This window comes from Panthera uncia, chromosome E1, assembly GCF_023721935.1.
Source record: "Panthera uncia isolate 11264 chromosome E1, Puncia_PCG_1.0, whole genome shotgun sequence".
NCBI classification, from domain to species: Eukaryota; Metazoa; Chordata; class Mammalia; order Carnivora; family Felidae; genus Panthera; species Panthera uncia.
The window spans coordinates 5,283,362-5,300,364 of record NC_064814.1 but is presented as its reverse complement, the minus strand read 5'-3'; the positions used below and the strand labels follow the sequence as shown (position 1 = coordinate 5,300,364).

Below are 17,003 nucleotides of genomic sequence, written 5' to 3'. Positions count from 1 at the left end.
AGGGGGAGCCGGGGAGCCGGCAGCCTGTTAGCAGTGAAGCTCCAGGAGCACAGGGTTTCTGGTGAATTCTGGGCTGGGGTTATCAGGGGGGTGGTGCTGGGGGGTTCCCAGGGCTCGGGTGGGGGTCCCGGGATGCAGGGGGGGCTGTCCCCACCGAGGTTCTGCCCTCACAGGAGGCTGAGCGTCCCCAGACAGTTGAGGCCCAGCCCCTCACCCTGGCCTTGCGGCCTAGAGCACGACTGTGGCTTCAGAAACCCTTCCGGACCGCTGACCTCTGCCCCGAGCTGCCCTGACCTCTACCCCGGCCCCTCAGGCCACCCTTCTGGGTAGCCTTCGCCCCCAGAACCTGGGGCTTGGCAGGGCAGAGGCGGGAGCTCCGCTGAGAAGTTTGGGCCCTCCTGCGCTCCGTAGCTGGGCACCTTCCTGGCTGGGTTGGGGGAGGCCTGCGCTGGGGATGTGTTCTCTGGGGCTGAGTGGGGCAGAGGCGGACCTGGGCCCAGGCAGGGGCTGGCCTAGGTGTTCCGGGGGGGCTGGAGGGGCAGCGGGGGCGCTGGGTGTGCCAGTGAATGCCCCAGGCGCCCTCTGTTTCCTGGGCAGCTCTGCGGCTATGGATGTGTTCCAGAAGGTAGAGAAGATCGGAGAGGGCACCTACGGGGTGGTGTATAAGGCCAAGAACAAGGAGACGGGGCAGCTCGTGGCCCTCAAGAAGATCAGGCTGGATTTGTGAGTGCCCGGAGGGCCCCGGGACACATCAGCCCCAGGGGTGACCCCCGTCCGTCCCACACCTCAGGGTGCACTTCTGAGTGTGCCCAGTTACAGCGGGGGGGGCAGGCGCAGAGGTGCAGCCCTCCTCGTTCCCTCCACGCTTCGCCCGGGGCCCCTGGTGGTGCTAGTGTGTGCCTCATGAGGACCGCAGCGCCCCGTCGCTGGGGGCCGGGCCATCCTTCTGGAATACGGAACACACAGGTGACTCCCCGCCGGGGCAGAAGCACCCTTCTTGGCTCCCTGCCTCCACTGCCGTACCCTCCTTTCCCGTAGGGAAACTGAGGGAGTCCCAAGCACTGCCATCAGGGAGATCTCCCTGCTCAAAGAGCTGAAGCACCCCAACATCGTCAGGTGAGGTGGGGAAGGAGGCGGGGAGGCTGGGCCCGTCTCCGTCCAGCCGGGAGCCGTGTTGTGACTGGTGGACCCCGGCCAGGCTGCTGGATGTGGTGCACAGCGAGAAGAAGCTTTACCTGGTGTTTGAGTTCCTCAGCCAGGACCTAAAGAAGTACATGGACTCCACGCCGGCCTCCGAGCTCCCCCTGCACTTGGTCAAGGTAGCGAGGGAAGGGCGGGGAAGGCCAGCGAACGCCCCCCTCCGCCAGCCCCACTTCGGCTCATCCGGCCCCTTCCTCGCTCCCTGTTGCAGAGCTACCTCTTCCAGCTGCTGCAGGGGGTGAGTTTCTGCCACTCTCATCGGGTCATCCACCGAGACCTGAAGCCCCAGAATCTGCTCATCAATGAGTTGGGTGCCATCAAGCTGGCCGACTTCGGACTGGCTCGAGCCTTCGGGGTGCCCCTACGCACCTACACCCACGAGGTTCCGCGGGCCCCGGGGGAGAGGACGGCTGAAGGGATGTCACCTGAACACTCAGCCAGCCTGCATGATGCTGTTTTCTTGCTCCCACAGGTGGTGACACTTTGGTATCGCGCCCCTGAGATCCTCTTGGGCAGCAAGTTCTATTCCACGGCTGTGGATGTCTGGAGCATTGGCTGCATCTTTGCCGAGATGGTAAAGAGGGACAGACATAGCCACGGGGGAGGCTACAGGCAGGGTGCTGCTGGGGGCAGCGGGGGAGGGGGGGGGCCAGTGCGACACTGATGCACCCATTAGAGGTGGATTAAGGGGTGTTTGGGCCTGGTTGCGGGACTAAGGAAGCGGAGCTCATTCCAGAAAAGGTCGGGATTCTCAGCACAGCCCCGGGAAGGACATCTTATCTGGTGTTGGATTCTGTACGACAAGGGAGTGGACCCCACACCCCGTCTCCCTCGTTGCAGGTGACCCGTAGAGCCCTGTTTCCTGGTGACTCTGAGATTGACCAGCTCTTTCGGATCTTTCGGACCCTGGGGACGCCCAGTGAAGCCATGTGGCCAGGAGTCACCCAGCTGCCCGACTATAAGGGCAGTTTCCCCAAGTGGACCAGGAAGGGGTTGGAGGAGATTGTGCCCGGCCTGGAACCAGAGGGCAAGGACCTGCTCATGGTAGGTACAGGTGGGGGGCAGGGGAGGGCCAGAAAGGCTGCTGCTCCCACCACAAGTGTCCTCTTTGTCAGCCAGCCCCTTGTGTCACCTCACCTCCTTCTGAGTCTCTTTTCTGACCCCTGATTGTCCCAGACCCTGCACATACTGATTGTTCAATCTGGAGACCCCCTCCCCTGAGGAGTCGAGTGTTTGTGTTTCCTTTTAAAACTCCGATCTTCTAGTTAGTTAGCTTTGTTTTTATGCTGTGATACCTGCCCTTTCTCTGTAAGCTCTCCCCGGCAGGGAGCACGCCTCCTGCCATGGTGGTTACTCTTTGCACCTGGCTGTTCCCTGCCATCTGGGCCCCTGCCACACAGCCTTCACTCACCTGTCCTGTTGTACCATCCTGACCCACTGGGCTGGGCCCAGGCCAGGCTGCTCGGGAGGCCCCAGGTAGAACCACCTCTTCTCGCCCACAAAGATTTGGGGCCACGTTTGTCTCTTTAGTCTGGTTGTTGGGCCAGAGGAAGGCAGGGCCGGATTTTCACCTTTCCAGAGGCCTGCGTAGGTCTGCCAGCAGGACGGCATAGACCTCCAGCCAAGTCGCTTAGCATTCCATCTGGATTACTCCTAGGCAAGGGGTCTGTCCGCAGCCTCGCCGGGCTCAGGGACTCCTACTTCCTGCCCCGCCCTCAAGCACGCGCCCTGGACAGCTTGGGCCCTCGCCTTCTCCATACATAGAAGTCTGTCTCAACCAGACACGGGCTGAGGCCTGGGAACCTCAGGCAGGGAGAAGACAGATGGTTTCAGCCTCTAGTCCGCAGGAGGCGGGGAAGGTTTCCCAGGGCCCGACCAGAACTCATTCTTTGTCCCCAGATTCCGAGAGCATCCAGAACTGGCTTGCGAGCTGGGAGATGGCTTGAAGGCAGCTGCTCCCCGGTTTGGGGCCCGCCCCCTAGGGCCCGAGGGTAACTCCTCTCAGGGGCCCGGCCCGGCCCAGTGCTTGATCTCTTTTCTCCTCCTTCCTCCACAGCAACTCCTGCAGTACGACCCCAGCCGGCGGATCTCCGCCAAGGCTGCCCTCGCACATCCGTACTTCTTGTCCGCTGAGACCTCCCCGGCCCCCCCGCAGTATGTGGTGGAGCGTTTCTGCCGCTGAGAGGGTGTGAGGTCCTCCGCCTCGGAGCCTCTCTCCGCTGCTGCCCCAGCTGCCTCCCCCACCCATGTCCCAAGAAAGAGGACCTATCTGGGAGAAAGCAAAGTTCTGAGGAATTTGGCATCGGCTGCCAGAGAGCGGAGTTTGGGTTAGTCCTGCCCGCAGGTTAACGAGTTCCAGTGTTGTTTGTTGGGTTTGACAGTATCGGTTCAAGACGGGGGCACCGGAGCTCCGTGCGCAGGGGGTATGTTAGAGGTTGGGCCCCCTGCCGCAGGAACAGCTGCTGAGATGAGGAGGAAGCCTGCCCCCGTGTGGCGGCGAGGCAGAGCCAGACAACGCCCCCCCCCCCCAAAAAGGGAAGGGGTGCCCCCTGCCGGTCTTTTTGGCTTTAAAATGTTTGGGGGAAGAGTTGCATACCAGTTAAGAGTCCCAGTTTAACGGGAAGAGAGAGGACATTTTCCTGATCCCAGGGAACGTCTGGGATGTGTGTGGCTGTTCTAAGTACTTGTCTTATACTTAGGATATGCTTATGTTGTTTGCCTCTGGCTTTAAGAACAGTAAATAAAAGTGCTATATTTCCTGAGTTTTCCAGTGTTTTTCTTGGGGGCAGGGCGGGGGGAAGGGCGCGTACCAAGGACTTGCTGACAAGGGGGAGGTTGACAGAAGGCTGGAGACTGTTCCTGGCCAGAAGTCAAAGTCCCGGAGCAGAGGCAGTGGGGACGGGAGGGGCTGTTCGGGGTCTCTCCGGGGCCTGCCGGTGCACCCCTCCCAGAGTCAAGGGAGCCAAAGCCCTTGGAAGCATCCATTCCCTTGGCCAGGCTGGGTGGATGGGTCTGCTTCCCACCTGGGAAGGACCCCAGCAACTCTCCCTTGTGCTTATGGCTCAGACAAACCCATCCTGCATTCCCAAATGTGAACTAGACGCGGGGAGAACTCATTTATTGGAAGCACTGGGGCAGGGAGGAGGGAGGAGAGACAGATGTGCCGATGGATGGCTGGGTCTGGGGATGGGCCTGGCAGCCAAAGTTGGGGGAGGGGTCCCACACCGCAAACTTCCGAGTACTAGCACAGGTATCAGAGGAAGGACCCACCCGCTTGGATGAGGCTGTTCCCCCCGGGGCGAGGAGTGCACGTGTCCCACCCTCCCCCTCACACCCGCTCCCCGGGACCGCCTGGCCCCCTCAGCGCAGGGGCAGGGAGCGCAGTACTGGGGGGGAGGCGGCACGGTAGCAGCGGTACCCCTCCAGGGCAGCTGGGAGCAGCAGCAGGCCGCTCAGGGGGTCTCTCCGGCAGCGCCCCATGGCCTCCTTATAGCTCACCCGCTCCTTGGAGATGGGGTCTGTCAAATCCTTCTCATAGCCGGACTCATCCTGCAGAAGCTGGGCCAGCTCCTCGCTGATCATTCCAGAGAGCACCGCCTGCGGGACCGGGATGCGGCCGGTCCTCTTGGGGTCGATGAGCCCCCCAGTCAGGTGCTGCACCTGCAGGTGTGGGAGCACGCTCTCCCGGGGCATCCAGCCCTTCTGGACGGCCTCGCCCACCGACAGCCTCTTCTTGGTGACGGGATCCTCGATGCCCGTGAAGGCCTTCTGGGCGTTGAGCAGCCTCTGCGTGGACGTGTTCTCGATCAGCCCCCTCTCCATAGCCTTGTGCACGGAGTAGCGCTCCCGGCTGAGGAGGTCTATGATGCCCCCTGTGGCCGCCTGGGCCTCCAGCAGCTTCTGCCCGGTGATGGGGTCCAGCATGTTCTTGGCCACTGCCGTCTTGATGGTGCATTTGTTGTCTGTGGTTGTGTCGTAGATGCCGGCGATGGGGAAGCTGTCATCGCCGAGTCCGAGAGAGACGCTGGGAGAGAAGAAACCGGTGCCCTGGGGCGCTGGGGAGGCCAGGGGGGACTTGGAGATGATGGAGCCGATGGAGAGTGAGGAGCAGGGCTTGGTCTCCCCCGCCACGAGCAGCGCGAACTCGGAGACGGGGAGGCGGCCGTCCTTGTAGAGATGGTACTCTTCCTTGGAGATGCGCCGACAGCGCAGGGCGGCCTCGATGGAGTACTGCTTCCCGCTCTTGCGGTCCAGGAGCACGGACTCCTCCCCACAGGGGCCCGAGGTGGTGACCTCCTCCCAGTCACACTCGAGCTCCTGTAGCTGAAGGTACTGGCCTCGGTCGATGATGCCCCTCTTGTAGGCCTCGTATGGGGACAGGTCCTTCCCCGTCTCCGGTTCCAAGATGGAGATCTTGGTGGAAAGGTTGGTCTCTCGCGTCTGGGTCTCCTGGTTGAGCTCCTCCCTGCTCACCTTGGCGTGGAGGTCCCGGAGGGTCCTCTCCTTCTCGTGGATCTGGTCCTTCTCGCGGAGGATGGCCGCCTCGAGCTGCGAGAGCTCCCGGCCCCGCCGGGCGGCCTTCTGCCGCTCGCTCTCCGTCCTCTGGCTGAGCAGCTGCGCCTCCTCCTGCAGACGCAGCACCGTCTGCTGCTTCTGCTTCTCCAGCTCCCGCAGCTCCTGCTGCAGCTGCCTTCGCTCCTGGGCCGCCTGGTCCCGGCCCTTCTGCAGCTCGGCCTCCTCCCGGGCCCGCGTCTTCCTCAGCGCCTCGGCCTTGTCGATGCGCTCCCGCAGGTGCCGCACCTCCTCCTCCCGGCTCTGCCGGGCCGAACGCTCCCTGTTGAGCGCCTCCCACGCCCGGGACCGCTCACCCTCCAGCACCCGGTCCTTCTCCACGCGGATCACCTCCTTGTAGATGGTCTTCTCTTGCGCTTTGGTTGTCTGGAGGACGTCGATCTGGACCCTCAGGTTCTTGCACTCCCGATGCAGCCCCGTCACCCGGGCTTTCTCCTGGTCCAGGTCCTGCCGCAGGGCTTCTGTGGACTTCTCCAGGTCCGGGTCCTTCTCCAGCTTGACCACCTCCTCCATGATGATCTTCTCTTGCGGCACGGGAGGCCGCTCCTCGAGCTCCCGGATCTTCAGGGTCAGCCGCCGCAGCTCCCTCTCCGCGGCCAGCTTCTTGCCCCGGTCCTCCTGGAAGCCGAGCAGGCCCTCCCTCTCCTGCACGCCAGCCTGCAGCTGCTGGACTTCCCGCTCCAGCTGCCGCCGCCGGCCCGCCTCCTCGTCCAGGCTCCGGCTCAGCCGGCTGTGGTCCTCGCGGAGCTTCGGGTCCTTCCGGGTGACCACCACCTCCTGCACCACCACCTTCTCCTCGGGCCGCCTCCTCTCCAGCAGCAGGTACTTACTCTGCAGCTCGGAGACCGCATCCTCGGCCGCCCGCCTCTTCTGCGCGGCTTCTCGCACCTCCTGGCGCAGCCGCTCGGCCTCCTTCTCCAGGACGGGGTCCTTCTCGTGGCGCACCACCTCCCTGTTCACCGTCTTGGTCTCCACCTTGGAGCGCTCCCGCTTCCACTCATCGCGCTCCCCCCGCAGGCGGATGAGCTGCTCCTGGGCCCGCCCGCTGCCGTTGACCAGCTCGTTGAGCTGCGCCTTCAGGCGGTCGATTTCCCGCAGCACCTCGGGGCTCCTCTCGTGCTTCACCACCTCCTGCGTCACCTCCTTGTACTCCACCGCCGGCTTCTGGGCGCGCAGGGCCGCCAGGTCGGGCAGCAGCGCCGCCACCTCCTGCTCCACGCGGCTCCTCTCGCCAGCGGTCTCCTGCAGCTGGGCCCTGAGCCTCGCCATCTCCCGCTGCGTCTCCGGAGCCACCTGGAAGGTCTCGTGGACGCGCTCCCGGAGCTCCACTTCGGGCTTCTGCTCCTCCGCCGCGCCGTGCCTTCCCCGCAGCTCCTCCAGCTCCCGCGCCAGGGTCGCGTTCTCGCTGCGGGTCTCCTCGAGGAGGCTCCTCAGCCTCGCCGCCTCTTCCAGAAGGCCCGGGTCCCGCTCCACCTTCTTCACCTCCTTCACGATCACCTTGGGCTCCACGGCGCCGATTGCCCGCTCCAGCGCTTCGAGACGAGCCCGCAGCTTGGCCACGGCCTCCTCGGCGCCCTTCCTCCGCACGGTGTCCTCTTCCAGCTGCAGCCTCAGCGCCTGGGCCGCCTTGAGCGTCTCCAGGTCCTTCTCCACCTTGACCACCTCTCTCACCACAACCTTCTCCTTCACGTTCGGCTCCTTCTCCTCCAGGGCCAGCAGCTCCTTCTTGAGCTCCTCCAGCCGGACCGAGACGGTGGCGTTCTGTCCCCGCAGGTGCTGGATCTCGCGGCCGAGCCGGGCCGCCTGGCTGTCCAGGTCAGGGTCCCTCTCGATCTGGGTGACCTCCTTGGTCAGCAGGTGGGGCCGCACGGCCCTCCTCTTGCTCTCCAGCTGGACCACCTGCTGGGCCACTGCCTCCAGGTCTGCCTGCAGGCTGGCCCGCTTCTTGCCCTCATCCTCTACCTGGGACTTCACCCTGGACAGGTCGCTCTCCAGCTGGGGGTCCCGGTAGAACTCCACCACTTCCTTCTCTTCCAGCCTCTCCAAGGGCCGCTGGGTCCTCAGCTGCAGCAGCCGGTTCCTCTGTTCCTCCAGCTCGTGCTGCACCTGAGCTACCCGCTTCCTCTCCTCCTCCAGCTGGGACTTCAGGGCCTCGGGATCCTTCCCCGCTCGGGCTGGGCCCTCGGACCCCTGCCGTGCATCATGGGTCACCTGGATATCCTCACTGAGCTCCTTCTGCAGAGGGAGAGGAGGAGGGAAAGAGTCCGGGAGGGGAGGTGGGCGCGGGGGGGGGGGGGGGGGATGAGCCCCATTTCTGTCACCCCCACTGCACGCTGAGATCAGAGACCCCTCCCTGCTTCCTGAGGCTTCTGGTAGGTTCCGGGAGCAGGAGTCGCAGACCTTGGACGCGGGATTTTGAGAGGACCCCTCAGCCCCACGACGCAAGGCAGTGTTCGGGAGGAATTTGCACCAGAACGTGCAAACAGGACAGGGTCTCCTTTCCAAACCTCTGCCCCTCCCCTTCCAGCCAGGCTCCCGGGTATGGGCCCACGCTCTTCTGGGAGTGTCGGTGTAGGAGAAAGGTGGCAAGTTCCTCAGCCAGACACCAAGAGCCATGGAAGGCTTCTGTCTCCCAGGGAGGGAGACTTAGGTGGCCTCTTGCCCCTTGCGGCTGGTCCTGAGCTAAAGACTTTGTGGGGATTTTCTCCTGTCCCCACTGGCAGACTGCCCAGTGGCTAAGCTGTGACTGCACTGAATGACATCTCCAGGGCCTGACTCTGAGACGGTTACCAGCCTGGAAGAGCCGCTGGGGAGAGAACCGGGGAAGGTAGAGAGCTGTACCCCTCAGGCCGCCGAGCCTGCCATGTCCGTGACCAGCCCAGGCTGCCTCGCACAGGGACGGAGTGGGCGCTGTCCCCGTACCTTCTCGAGCATCCTTCTGGCAAACTCCAGCTGGCGCAGCTGCTGCTGGCATGCAGCTGCCACCTCCGTGTAGGCCTTTGTCAAGTTCTTCTCCTAGAGACGGGGAGCAGGGAGGGAGAGGGAGGACAGGGTCAGCTCCAGAGCTGGCAGGGCTGGTGCCGAGGGACACTGAGCCTCGCCGGGTCCCATCTCACCTGGTCCTGGATGCTCTCCTGCAGGGGAGCTACTCGGGGTCTCTTGGGGGCTGACCCTGCCTGAGTGGTCTCCAGGGAGCAGCGGTAGGTATCTGCCTGCAACGCGTAGTCCTGAACAGGGAGGGAAGGACAATAGGCCGATGGTCAGTGGGGGAGACAGGGGATGGGAGAGCAGAGGACTGGCAGAGGGAGGGGAGATAAGTGAAGGGCTTACCTGGAGGGCTGCCTGCAGGTCCTGGGAGAGGCGGGACGCCATGGCCCTGTCCTGCTCTCGGCCCTGGATCTCCTGCTGTAGCCTCTGCCAGGGAGAAAGCGGGAGTCGAGGGAGGTCGGCAAACACCATTCAGCCAGGCCCTCCTCCGGGGCCTCAGGCAGCCAGCACGCTCCAGGGGCCGCAGGGGCAGGAGTTCACCCGGGAAACTGCCCTTTCCGGGAATTCTTCCTTCCTCTTTTTGGGAGAATCCCTTCCTTCTGCCCAGTGCCCCTCAGAGTCACGTTCCAGCCCAGGGGCCTTCACCCTGTGACCCACCTAGAGAGCTTGTTGAAACAGAGATTGAAGGCCCCCCTCCAGAGGTCATGACTGAGCAGAGCTGGGTTGGGGCCTGAGAATTTGCACGCCTAACTGTCTCCATGATGCTGGTGCTACAGGTCCAGGGACCTGAGGACCACCATCTGAATCGTTCCTAACCTTGGCCGCCCCTTTTCTTCACTTGGGGAACTTTTTAAAAAGTGCTGATGTGGGGCACCCGGGTGGCTCGGCCAGTTAATTGACTCTTGATTTCGGCTCAGGTCATGCATGATCTCACGGTTCGTGAGATCGAGCCCCGAGTCTGGCTCACGTGCTGTCTGCTTGAGATTCACTCTCTCCGTTCTTACTTCCATGCACACACGCATGCTCTCTCTCCCCCTCAAAATAAATAAATAAACTTCAAACAACAACAAAAAAGTACCGACGTTCTGGTCCCAGCGATTCCAATTTAATCCGTCTGGAGTGGGGTTCTGGGACAGGGATGTTTTAAAAGCCCCCTGGGTGATTCTAATCTCCAGCCAGGTCTAATAATCTCTGTCCCAAGCCACCTGTCCGACCTTATACCCCTTTGCTTTCTCCCTAGACACTGTCATTCCTCCTGCGGCCCCAGGCCCTTGTCTTCCAGACCACTTGCCCTGACCCCCCCGTGTCCTGCCAGGGGCTCCCACGGGGCTCTGGCTCTCCACCAGAGCACTCGCCAGCAAGGTGGTCTGCAAGGCACTGGCCTCCCCCACCAGACTGGCTGTGCCCGTCACCTCTGGTTCATTGCCAGTGTGTAGCAGGGGACTGGCAAGTAGGAGGAAGAGGATGAGGTAGGAGCTGGAACCCCCAGGAGCGTAAAGCTCGCTGCCCACCTCATACCAGATGGCGCTGGCCTTGCCGTTTCTGTGGGCCAGGTGGAGCGAGTGTTTAGGGTGGGGGTGACCCCAGCAGGGGCCTGAGCTCTGAGGTCTCTTAGCATGCTGGCCACTAGGGGGCCACACACGCACGGGCGGCTCTCCCTGTGGGGAGGGTCCCCAGAGAGGCTGGAGGTGGCCTGCGGTCCCAGCTCCTCACCTTCTGCGCCTGCAACTTGTAGGCCACCTGGCTGGGCCCGTCGCTGGGCCGCAGCTGGTTGTGGGGCAGGTGCTCCAGCCAGAAGCTCAGGTTGTCCCTGCAGTTCTTGAACTGCTGGTAGGTGAGGCTGGCGTCCTGCAACATCTTCTCCCTACAGGAGGAGGAGGAGGAGGCCCGGAGCAGAGGTGACAGCTACCCTCTGGGGACAGGTGAGGGGTGCACAGAGGAGACTGGTGGGTGCCTTCCTCCCTGGGACGGGTCAGAAGGCCCTATTCTGGGCCTATGCTGGAGCTGGGCATTCTGGGAAGGCCCAGACAGTCTCTGCCAGGGAGGTAGGCAGGCTCGCCCTGGGAGACGGGTGCTGTTATTATCCCATTTTAATTAGCAATAATCGCGCCTCGGATAAACCTTACGGGCTACGATACTGCCACTGCGCAAAGCTGGTTATTATCCCGTTTTAGAGTTGAGGAAACCCAGCCTCAGAGAGGTGAAGTCACCAGTCCAAGGTCACACAGCTCGGTGGCAGCAGCCACTGCTGTGCACTGGGTGGGGGGGGGGGGGGGGGGGGGGGGCGTGCCTCGAGCCCTAACAGCCCAGCCACTCACCGCAGGTCCAGCTGGTCCCCCACAGCGTGGTAGCGGTCGGTGAGGGCCCTCGCCTGGCGCTGCTGGTGAGGCAGATCTTGGCAGAACTCGCAGAAGCTGTTCTGCAGGGTGCTGCACGCATGCTCGGTGGCCTTCAGCTCGCGGTGCAGCCCCAGCACGCAGGCCTGCTGTTCCCGCAGCTCCCTCCGCAGGCGCTGGGGAGGAGGGGACACGGCGCCGTGCACCCTCGTGGCTCCATGAGTCACCACGCCCACACACCCCCACCGCCCCGCAAATGCTCGGCAAGGCCACCCGGCCCCTCACCTGCAGCTCGCTGACCCTCTCCTGCAGCGCGCCTGGGCTGGCAGGGAGAGGGGCCTCCTGTGCCACAGAAGATTCCAAGCCTCGGATGACCCTCTCCGTGTCCTGGATCTGCCGCTCCAGACCCAGGGCAGCTCTGGCTCTGTGTCAAGGGGGCCCCGTGTCAGGAGCTCCCAGGGCCACACGCACCCCCAATGGCACCACCCAGCGGTCCCCCTTCCCAGTCCCCGGAGCACTCACTTCTCCCCGTAGAGGTTGCAGAGAACCTGAACGTCACTGTACTTGTTCTTGAGGTTGTTGAGGACCACAGGCAGGTGCAGGGCCACGGGGCCCACGGGCTGGCCGGACAGAAATGCTTCACACTCCTGCTGGGCTGCCTCCTTCTCCGCTCCCAGGCTCTGCAGCCGCTGGGCTGTGCCCTGGGGCGGGGCGGGGTGGGACAGGGTCAGAGGTCTCCTTCCAGAAGGGCCCACCCAACCCTGCCCACAAGGCCTCAGAGCATGGTGGGTATGAGCCTGGGCTGAGGCCAGAGATCAGGGATCAGTCCTGGCCCCCAGCATCCCCCTGGGGATGACCTTGGGCCTGTCAACCTCCCCGAGCCCCAGTGTCTTCATCTGCAGAAAGACTGATGGGAGGAGGCAGCACGACCCTGTGGGTGTCACTGTGCCATTCACAAAACGGTTCCCTGCCCGGTCGCCCAGGTCAGGCGGCAAAGCCCTCGCTCTGTCCACATGGGTTATTCTGTTCCTCCTCAGCCACTCACTGTCTACCTTCAGGCCTAAGTGCGCTTCCTAGGGCCCCCAGCACCCCTAACATGGGCGACGTGGCGGCTTCAGGACTTGAGGACCCAGTTGGGGGCTGCCATGTCCCCATGCAGTCATAACTGGTAACTCAGGTGCAAAGGCCCAGCCCCCTGTCAGCCCCAGAGCCTCAGGCGGCGGGGGGATCTGTGTTGAGGCTGCATTCTGCCCCCTGCCCGCTCTGCCGTCCCCCCACGACGTCCCCTCTGAGTCAAGACCCAGTCTTCAACACCTCCCGCGCATCCTGTCCCAGCCCGGGAGCCCTCCTGTCCCCACCGGCCCTCTGAGCATCTCACACCTCCGGTACAAGGTGGAGCGGAGACCAGCTGTTTGCATGGGGACATGGGCCAACGAGATTCAAACATTTAGAAACCAAACCCCAGCACTGTATTGAACGGAAACTGGTCGGCAAGGACATAACTCAAACCGCCACCCCCTTCCTCCCTGCCCCGTGGGGAGGGGCTGCTTTCACTGTTGGCGCTCAGAGGACTGTCCTTTTGTGATGGAGTTTACACACTGCAACCTCTCCTGGGGAGGCTCCCCCACCTGCCTCCAGGAGGAAGCCCAGGCTTCCTTGCTGCTCTCGGGACCCTCGCTGGAACACCTCCCAAGTGCAGGGTCCAGGGCCTTTACCCTGGGCCCTGCCCTTCTAGAACCTTCCTTGGGCCTGACGTCATCCTTGGGACAACCAGATGCATGGGTATCACTGTGTGTGTTTTCAGTGGCGAGAAAATCAGGGCCCAGAGAGGTTAAGTGATTTGCCAAGATCACAAAGCTGGTCAGCGGAGGAGCCAGAGTGGGAGTCAGCTTGTCTTGAACCCTGGACTGTCCGCTCCCTGCCTCTGCCTCGGGTCCCTGCGGCTGCGCGCACACTCGCCTCACCTTTAGTTCGTGCGCCCCCAGGGGAGGGGTTGTTCTTATCCCTGCTGTCCTCGCTCATCCACCCACCTCGTGGCTTTGGATGCGGCCCTCCAGGTCCTCCAGTGGTGCCGTGCGGCTCAGTGGGGCCCGGGCCCAGGCCAGCACCTGCCTCTCTATTTGCCCTAGGTCTCCATCCAGTCGGGTCATCTGTGTCAGGAGTTTCTGGGCCTGTGGGTCTTCTGGGGCTGAGCCAGCGGGAGCTGGGGGCATAGAGTTCCTGTAAGGGTCCAGGGCCTACCTCCCCTCTGCCCATCTGCCTGAGGAGCTCTTCCCTGGTGCCCCCATAGCATCCTGTGTGGGGAAGGGAGGGAGGTGGGTGGGTAGGGCCTAACTGGGGGAGGGACCATGCTCCCTCGGGGCTTGCCAACCCAAGAGATGGAACCCCCCAGCAGAAGTCCCTAATCCAGGGTCCCCCCTGCCCATCACAACCCCCCCGACAGCGACCAAAGTAGGAATCTACTCCTTCTCTCCCAACAATCCCCAAGTCTCTGGCCAGCCCTCAGTACCCTGCTGGCCAGTCTGTAAGGGCTGCGTAGTGCTGGCCGTCAGGTGGCTCTGGACTGTGGCCAATTTCTGCTTCAGGGCCTGCAGCTCCGAGGCCAGCCTAGAACAAGGGGGAGATCAGAGAGGGACGTCTCTCCTCTCTCTCTGAGCGCCCCCCCGCCCCCAACTCCGCCCCAGGAGTCACTGCTCCAGGTGAAGGGCAAACACCACAGGACCTGGTCTGGGCCCACAGCCTGCCTCCTGCCCCCGAGTATCCCCAGGCGGACCCACTTGGAGGCCCTGGCCACGGCTTCAGGGTCCGGAGCCGGGATGCAGAAGCAGGCGGCTGGGGCACGTTTGGTCTCCCCACCTGGGCCTTGCACGACCCAGGTGTGCTGGTCGGTGTTGTCCATCAACACATACCGCTCACCCCGCAGCAGCTGCACCTGGGGGACAGGGCAGGGGGGGCTCGTGTCGGCTCAGGGGCAGGGGGAACTGAGGCCAAGATGGAGCCAGGCTGGGTACACGGGCTGGGGTAGGGGCAGGGACAGGCCAGAGGCAGAGCAGGGCTTGGAGGACAGAGGGCTGGGGCAGGGTGGGGATGGGTGGGAGCGGAGGCAATGGTGGGACTGGAGGAGGCAGGGCTGCGGCTGGGCGGGCAGAGCCTGTACTTCTTCTGAGTCCCAGTCGCAGATGCTGTCCACGTGCAGAGGCTGCTGGGGGGGGTTCCTGCGCTGCTGCAGAGGGGCCACCTGATGGCTCTGCCGCTGCAGGTCCCCAGTGGTCTTCTCAGCGACAGCCAGCTGCTTCTTGTCTGCCTGTGGGGTCCCAGGCTGCACTTGAGGCCTGCCCCGTACTGCCCACCCCCACCATGAGAGCCAAGGGGCCTTCATGAAGACAGGGTGTCTAAGTCAGGAAAGTAAAAGAAGGCCCTCCAAGGGGCCCAGGATCCTGGGGTCTGCTGGTTGGGGCGGGGCGGGGTGGGGGGCTGCTCAGCATCACCCAGGCCTCTAGAGTAGGGGCTGGGGTGGGCGCGCACAGATCCCTCCCAGGCGGTCTCTGTCGCATTGCAGGTGAGGAAACTGAGGCCCAGAGGTGGAAAGGGCTTGCTGGTAACAGACCAGCCCCTTCCTACTAGAGCAGACCCCCTTCTCCTCCCCACCCAGGGTGGGCTCAGGACGGGAATAAGTCCCCGGAGAAGGGTGAGACCTAGACGCAAGGGCCAGCCCCATCCCCTGGAGCGGGGTGCAGGTGGTCTGGTGGGGCTCGCTCACCTCCAGCTGTTGTAGCAGCTCTGTGGGGGCGCCAGGGGGCCCCCCAGGGGCAGGGCTGTACTGGGTGTCCAGGCTGGAGTTCAGCTTTGCCAGGGTTTGGCTGACGGAGTCGGCCTCTTCCTGGAACTGAGGTCGTGGGTAGTCAGGGGGAGAGCTCTGCCCACCAACCCCGCACTGGCCCCTGCACCGTCGGCCTTTCTACCCAGGCCGTGCGGCTTTTTTAACCGGAGTGTTCTGCAAATGGGCGTTTCTGGCTCACTGGGCTTGTTTCAGGGTTATGAAACACCGTGGCTTCTGTGCTTCCTGCCCAGATGGAGTGGGGCTCTCCTGCTTACTCCAGTACCTGCTGTCGTCCTGGCTGGAACCTGGGGTGGGTGCCCCCAAGTGGAAGCTAGGAGTGTGCTTTACAAAGAAACTCCTGGGGGCACCTGGGTGCCTCTGTCGATTAAGCATCCGACTCTTGACTTGGGCTCAGGTCATGATCTCACGGTTCGTGGGATCGAGCCCCGCTTCGGGCTCTGCAGTCACATCACGGAGCCTGCTTGGGATTCTCTCTTTCTCTCTCTCTCTCTCTCTGCCCCTCTCCCACTCATGCAGGCTCACTCTCTTTCTCAAAATAAATAAACTTAAAAAAAAAAAAAAAAAGAAACATCCTGCAGTTGGGTGATGTTGTGGAATTCTTGTCCGTGTGATAATGGTATGGCAGTTACGTAGGAAAATATTTTTAAAAAGGAAGGAAAACCCCTTTGGCTTATGTCCCTCTCAAAGTATATGAAACATCACTTGTGATTTATGCAGAGGAGTAAGATTTTAACTAATTTATTTAGTTTGCCTTTGAGAACCAACCCCTTCCCCACCCCCCGGCCCCCGGGAGCCACCTCACCCTGTTGTGAATGTTTGCGTGACCTCGTTTTCCCTCTGGGACCCGGTCACGATGACACAGCTCTGCCGTTTTTATGAGGTGCCTTGTCTCCCTCCGTGTGAGCGTGTCCTGTGGCGTTCTCCAGGCACCTCTGCGCCCAGGGCCCCAGTGGCCGCCCGCCCCTGTCTCCTCGGGCCCCCACCCAGCCCCGCGCACCGGCTCACCTGGCGATACGTCTCCACATGCTGCAGCTGGCTCTCCTGGCAGATGCACAGGTTCAGAAAGTTCTGCCACGCCATCTTCAGGGCCTCCTGGTGGGTCTGGGGACAGCAACACCCAGCCCTCAGACCGGGCCCGCCCCGCCCCGCCCTGTGCACCCATCCACTGCCCGCTCGGCCGGCCCCACCCTGGGCCGTGTCTCCCTCTCCCAGCCTCCCTGGGGAGCCCCCGGATTGAGGGAGCGGGCGGCCCTGAGACCGCGGGCAGCCTCTGTCCCTCGCACCTGGATGGGCCCCACAGCCGGGTGCCCCAGCTCCACCATGCGCTCCCCGTCGTCCTCTAGCTGGTTCACGCTCTGCTCCTGGCTCAGCAGCTCGTGCTGCTTGAAGTGCTGGGGGAAGAGTGCGGAGCATCAGTGACGGGGGAGGACGGGACGGGATGTCCGTGTGCCCCCCTCCCCCGGCCCCCCACTCTGCCGCCGACCTCGTACTCCCGCCGCACGCCCTCGGGGTCCGCCATGAGGTCGCTCCAGTCCTGCTGCAGGATGCCCTGCTGCTGCTGGGCCAGGGCGTTCAGCTGGCGCGTGCAGCCCTGCAGGTGCGTGTACAGGCTGCCCAGGCTCTGCCCGCGCCACGAGGCTGCCTTCTGTGCTCCGCGGGACGTGGCGGGGGAAGGGGGGTAGCAAGGGGCGCCGTCAGGCTGTGCCTGGAAACGCTGGCCCCGGGAAGGGTGCAGGGGGGCCAGGCCCAGCCCTCTCCCTGTCCACCCAGCCCTTCCGCTCACCAGGAGGTCCCGGTATTGGCTCCGGATGGTAGCTGCGTCCTGCTTCACCAAGGGGGGAGACAGAGCAGGCTCAGCAAGAGGCAGCATCCAGGGGAGATTGTACCCCTTGTCCTGGGCCCACTGTGTCCCCCACCTCCATCCCTTGCCCCAGAGGGCCCGCCAGGCCACCTAGGCTAGGATGGGAGAAAAGGGAGGGGAGGGGAGGGGAGGGGAGGGGCGGGGAGGGGGGGGGAAGGGCCGCTGGGTGCTGCCCCGGGCCGAGCCCGCTCTGTCTCCCCCCTTG

General features: G+C 63.5%; 2 protein-coding genes and 1 non-coding gene across 4 annotated transcripts in view; 1 reads left to right on the top strand and 2 right to left on the bottom strand.

The window, feature by feature from the left end:
- The first annotated feature begins 35 nt into the window (after window positions 1-35).
- On the top strand, window positions 36-3,962 carry CDK3 (cyclin dependent kinase 3). 2 transcript variants are annotated; one of them, XM_049635692.1, is made up of 7 exons: window positions 36-723; window positions 1,039-1,116; window positions 1,199-1,319; window positions 1,412-1,582; window positions 1,673-1,774; window positions 2,041-2,244; window positions 3,257-3,962. In XM_049635692.1, exons 1-7 carry the CDS (start codon window positions 455-457, stop codon window positions 3,380-3,382), a joined length of 1,071 nt encoding a protein of 356 aa, XP_049491649.1. In that variant the 5' UTR covers window positions 36-454; the 3' UTR covers window positions 3,383-3,962. The 2 variants fall into 2 exon arrangements, with proteins under 2 accessions (XP_049491649.1, XP_049491651.1); XM_049635694.1 differs by having other exon boundaries at window positions 1,673-1,817; window positions 1,961-2,244.
- A 355-nt stretch (window positions 3,963-4,317) lies between these two features.
- The window catches only part of EVPL (envoplakin), a 17,943-nt gene continuing 5,257 nt past the window's right edge, over window positions 4,318-17,003 (bottom strand). Inside the window, 17 exon segments of the mRNA XM_049638142.1 lie at window positions 4,318-8,007; window positions 8,695-8,787; window positions 8,889-8,999; window positions 9,103-9,186; window positions 10,474-10,624; window positions 11,079-11,272; window positions 11,382-11,520; window positions 11,619-11,797; window positions 13,127-13,299; window positions 13,606-13,703; window positions 13,874-14,028; window positions 14,254-14,400; window positions 14,857-14,982; window positions 15,943-16,038; window positions 16,221-16,328; window positions 16,421-16,582; window positions 16,721-16,759. Of these exon segments, the coding sequence (XP_049494099.1) occupies window positions 4,318-8,007; window positions 8,695-8,787; window positions 8,889-8,999; window positions 9,103-9,186; window positions 10,474-10,624; window positions 11,079-11,272; window positions 11,382-11,520; window positions 11,619-11,797; window positions 13,127-13,299; window positions 13,606-13,703; window positions 13,874-14,028; window positions 14,254-14,400; window positions 14,857-14,982; window positions 15,943-16,038; window positions 16,221-16,328; window positions 16,421-16,582; window positions 16,721-16,759 (5,745 nt within the window).
- On the bottom strand, window positions 10,772-10,915 carry LOC125927769 (U4 spliceosomal RNA). Its single transcript, XR_007459446.1, has one exon. It is a non-coding gene; the product is annotated as a U4 spliceosomal RNA (small nuclear RNA).

Bases quoted from the DNA above. Each gene is read 5' to 3' on its own strand.
- CDK3 (XM_049635694.1), top strand. From the start codon at position 455: ATGTGTTCTCTGGGGCTGAGTGGGGCAGAGGCGGACCTGGGCCCAGGC. The intron at 1,320-1,411 runs GTAGCGAGGGAA...TCCCTGTTGCAG, and splicing joins TCCCCCTGCACTTGGTCAAG to AGCTACCTCTTCCAGCTGCT. The intron at 1,818-1,960 runs GTGCTGCTGGGG...TTCTCAGCACAG, and splicing joins CGGGGGAGGCTACAGGCAGG to CCCCGGGAAGGACATCTTAT.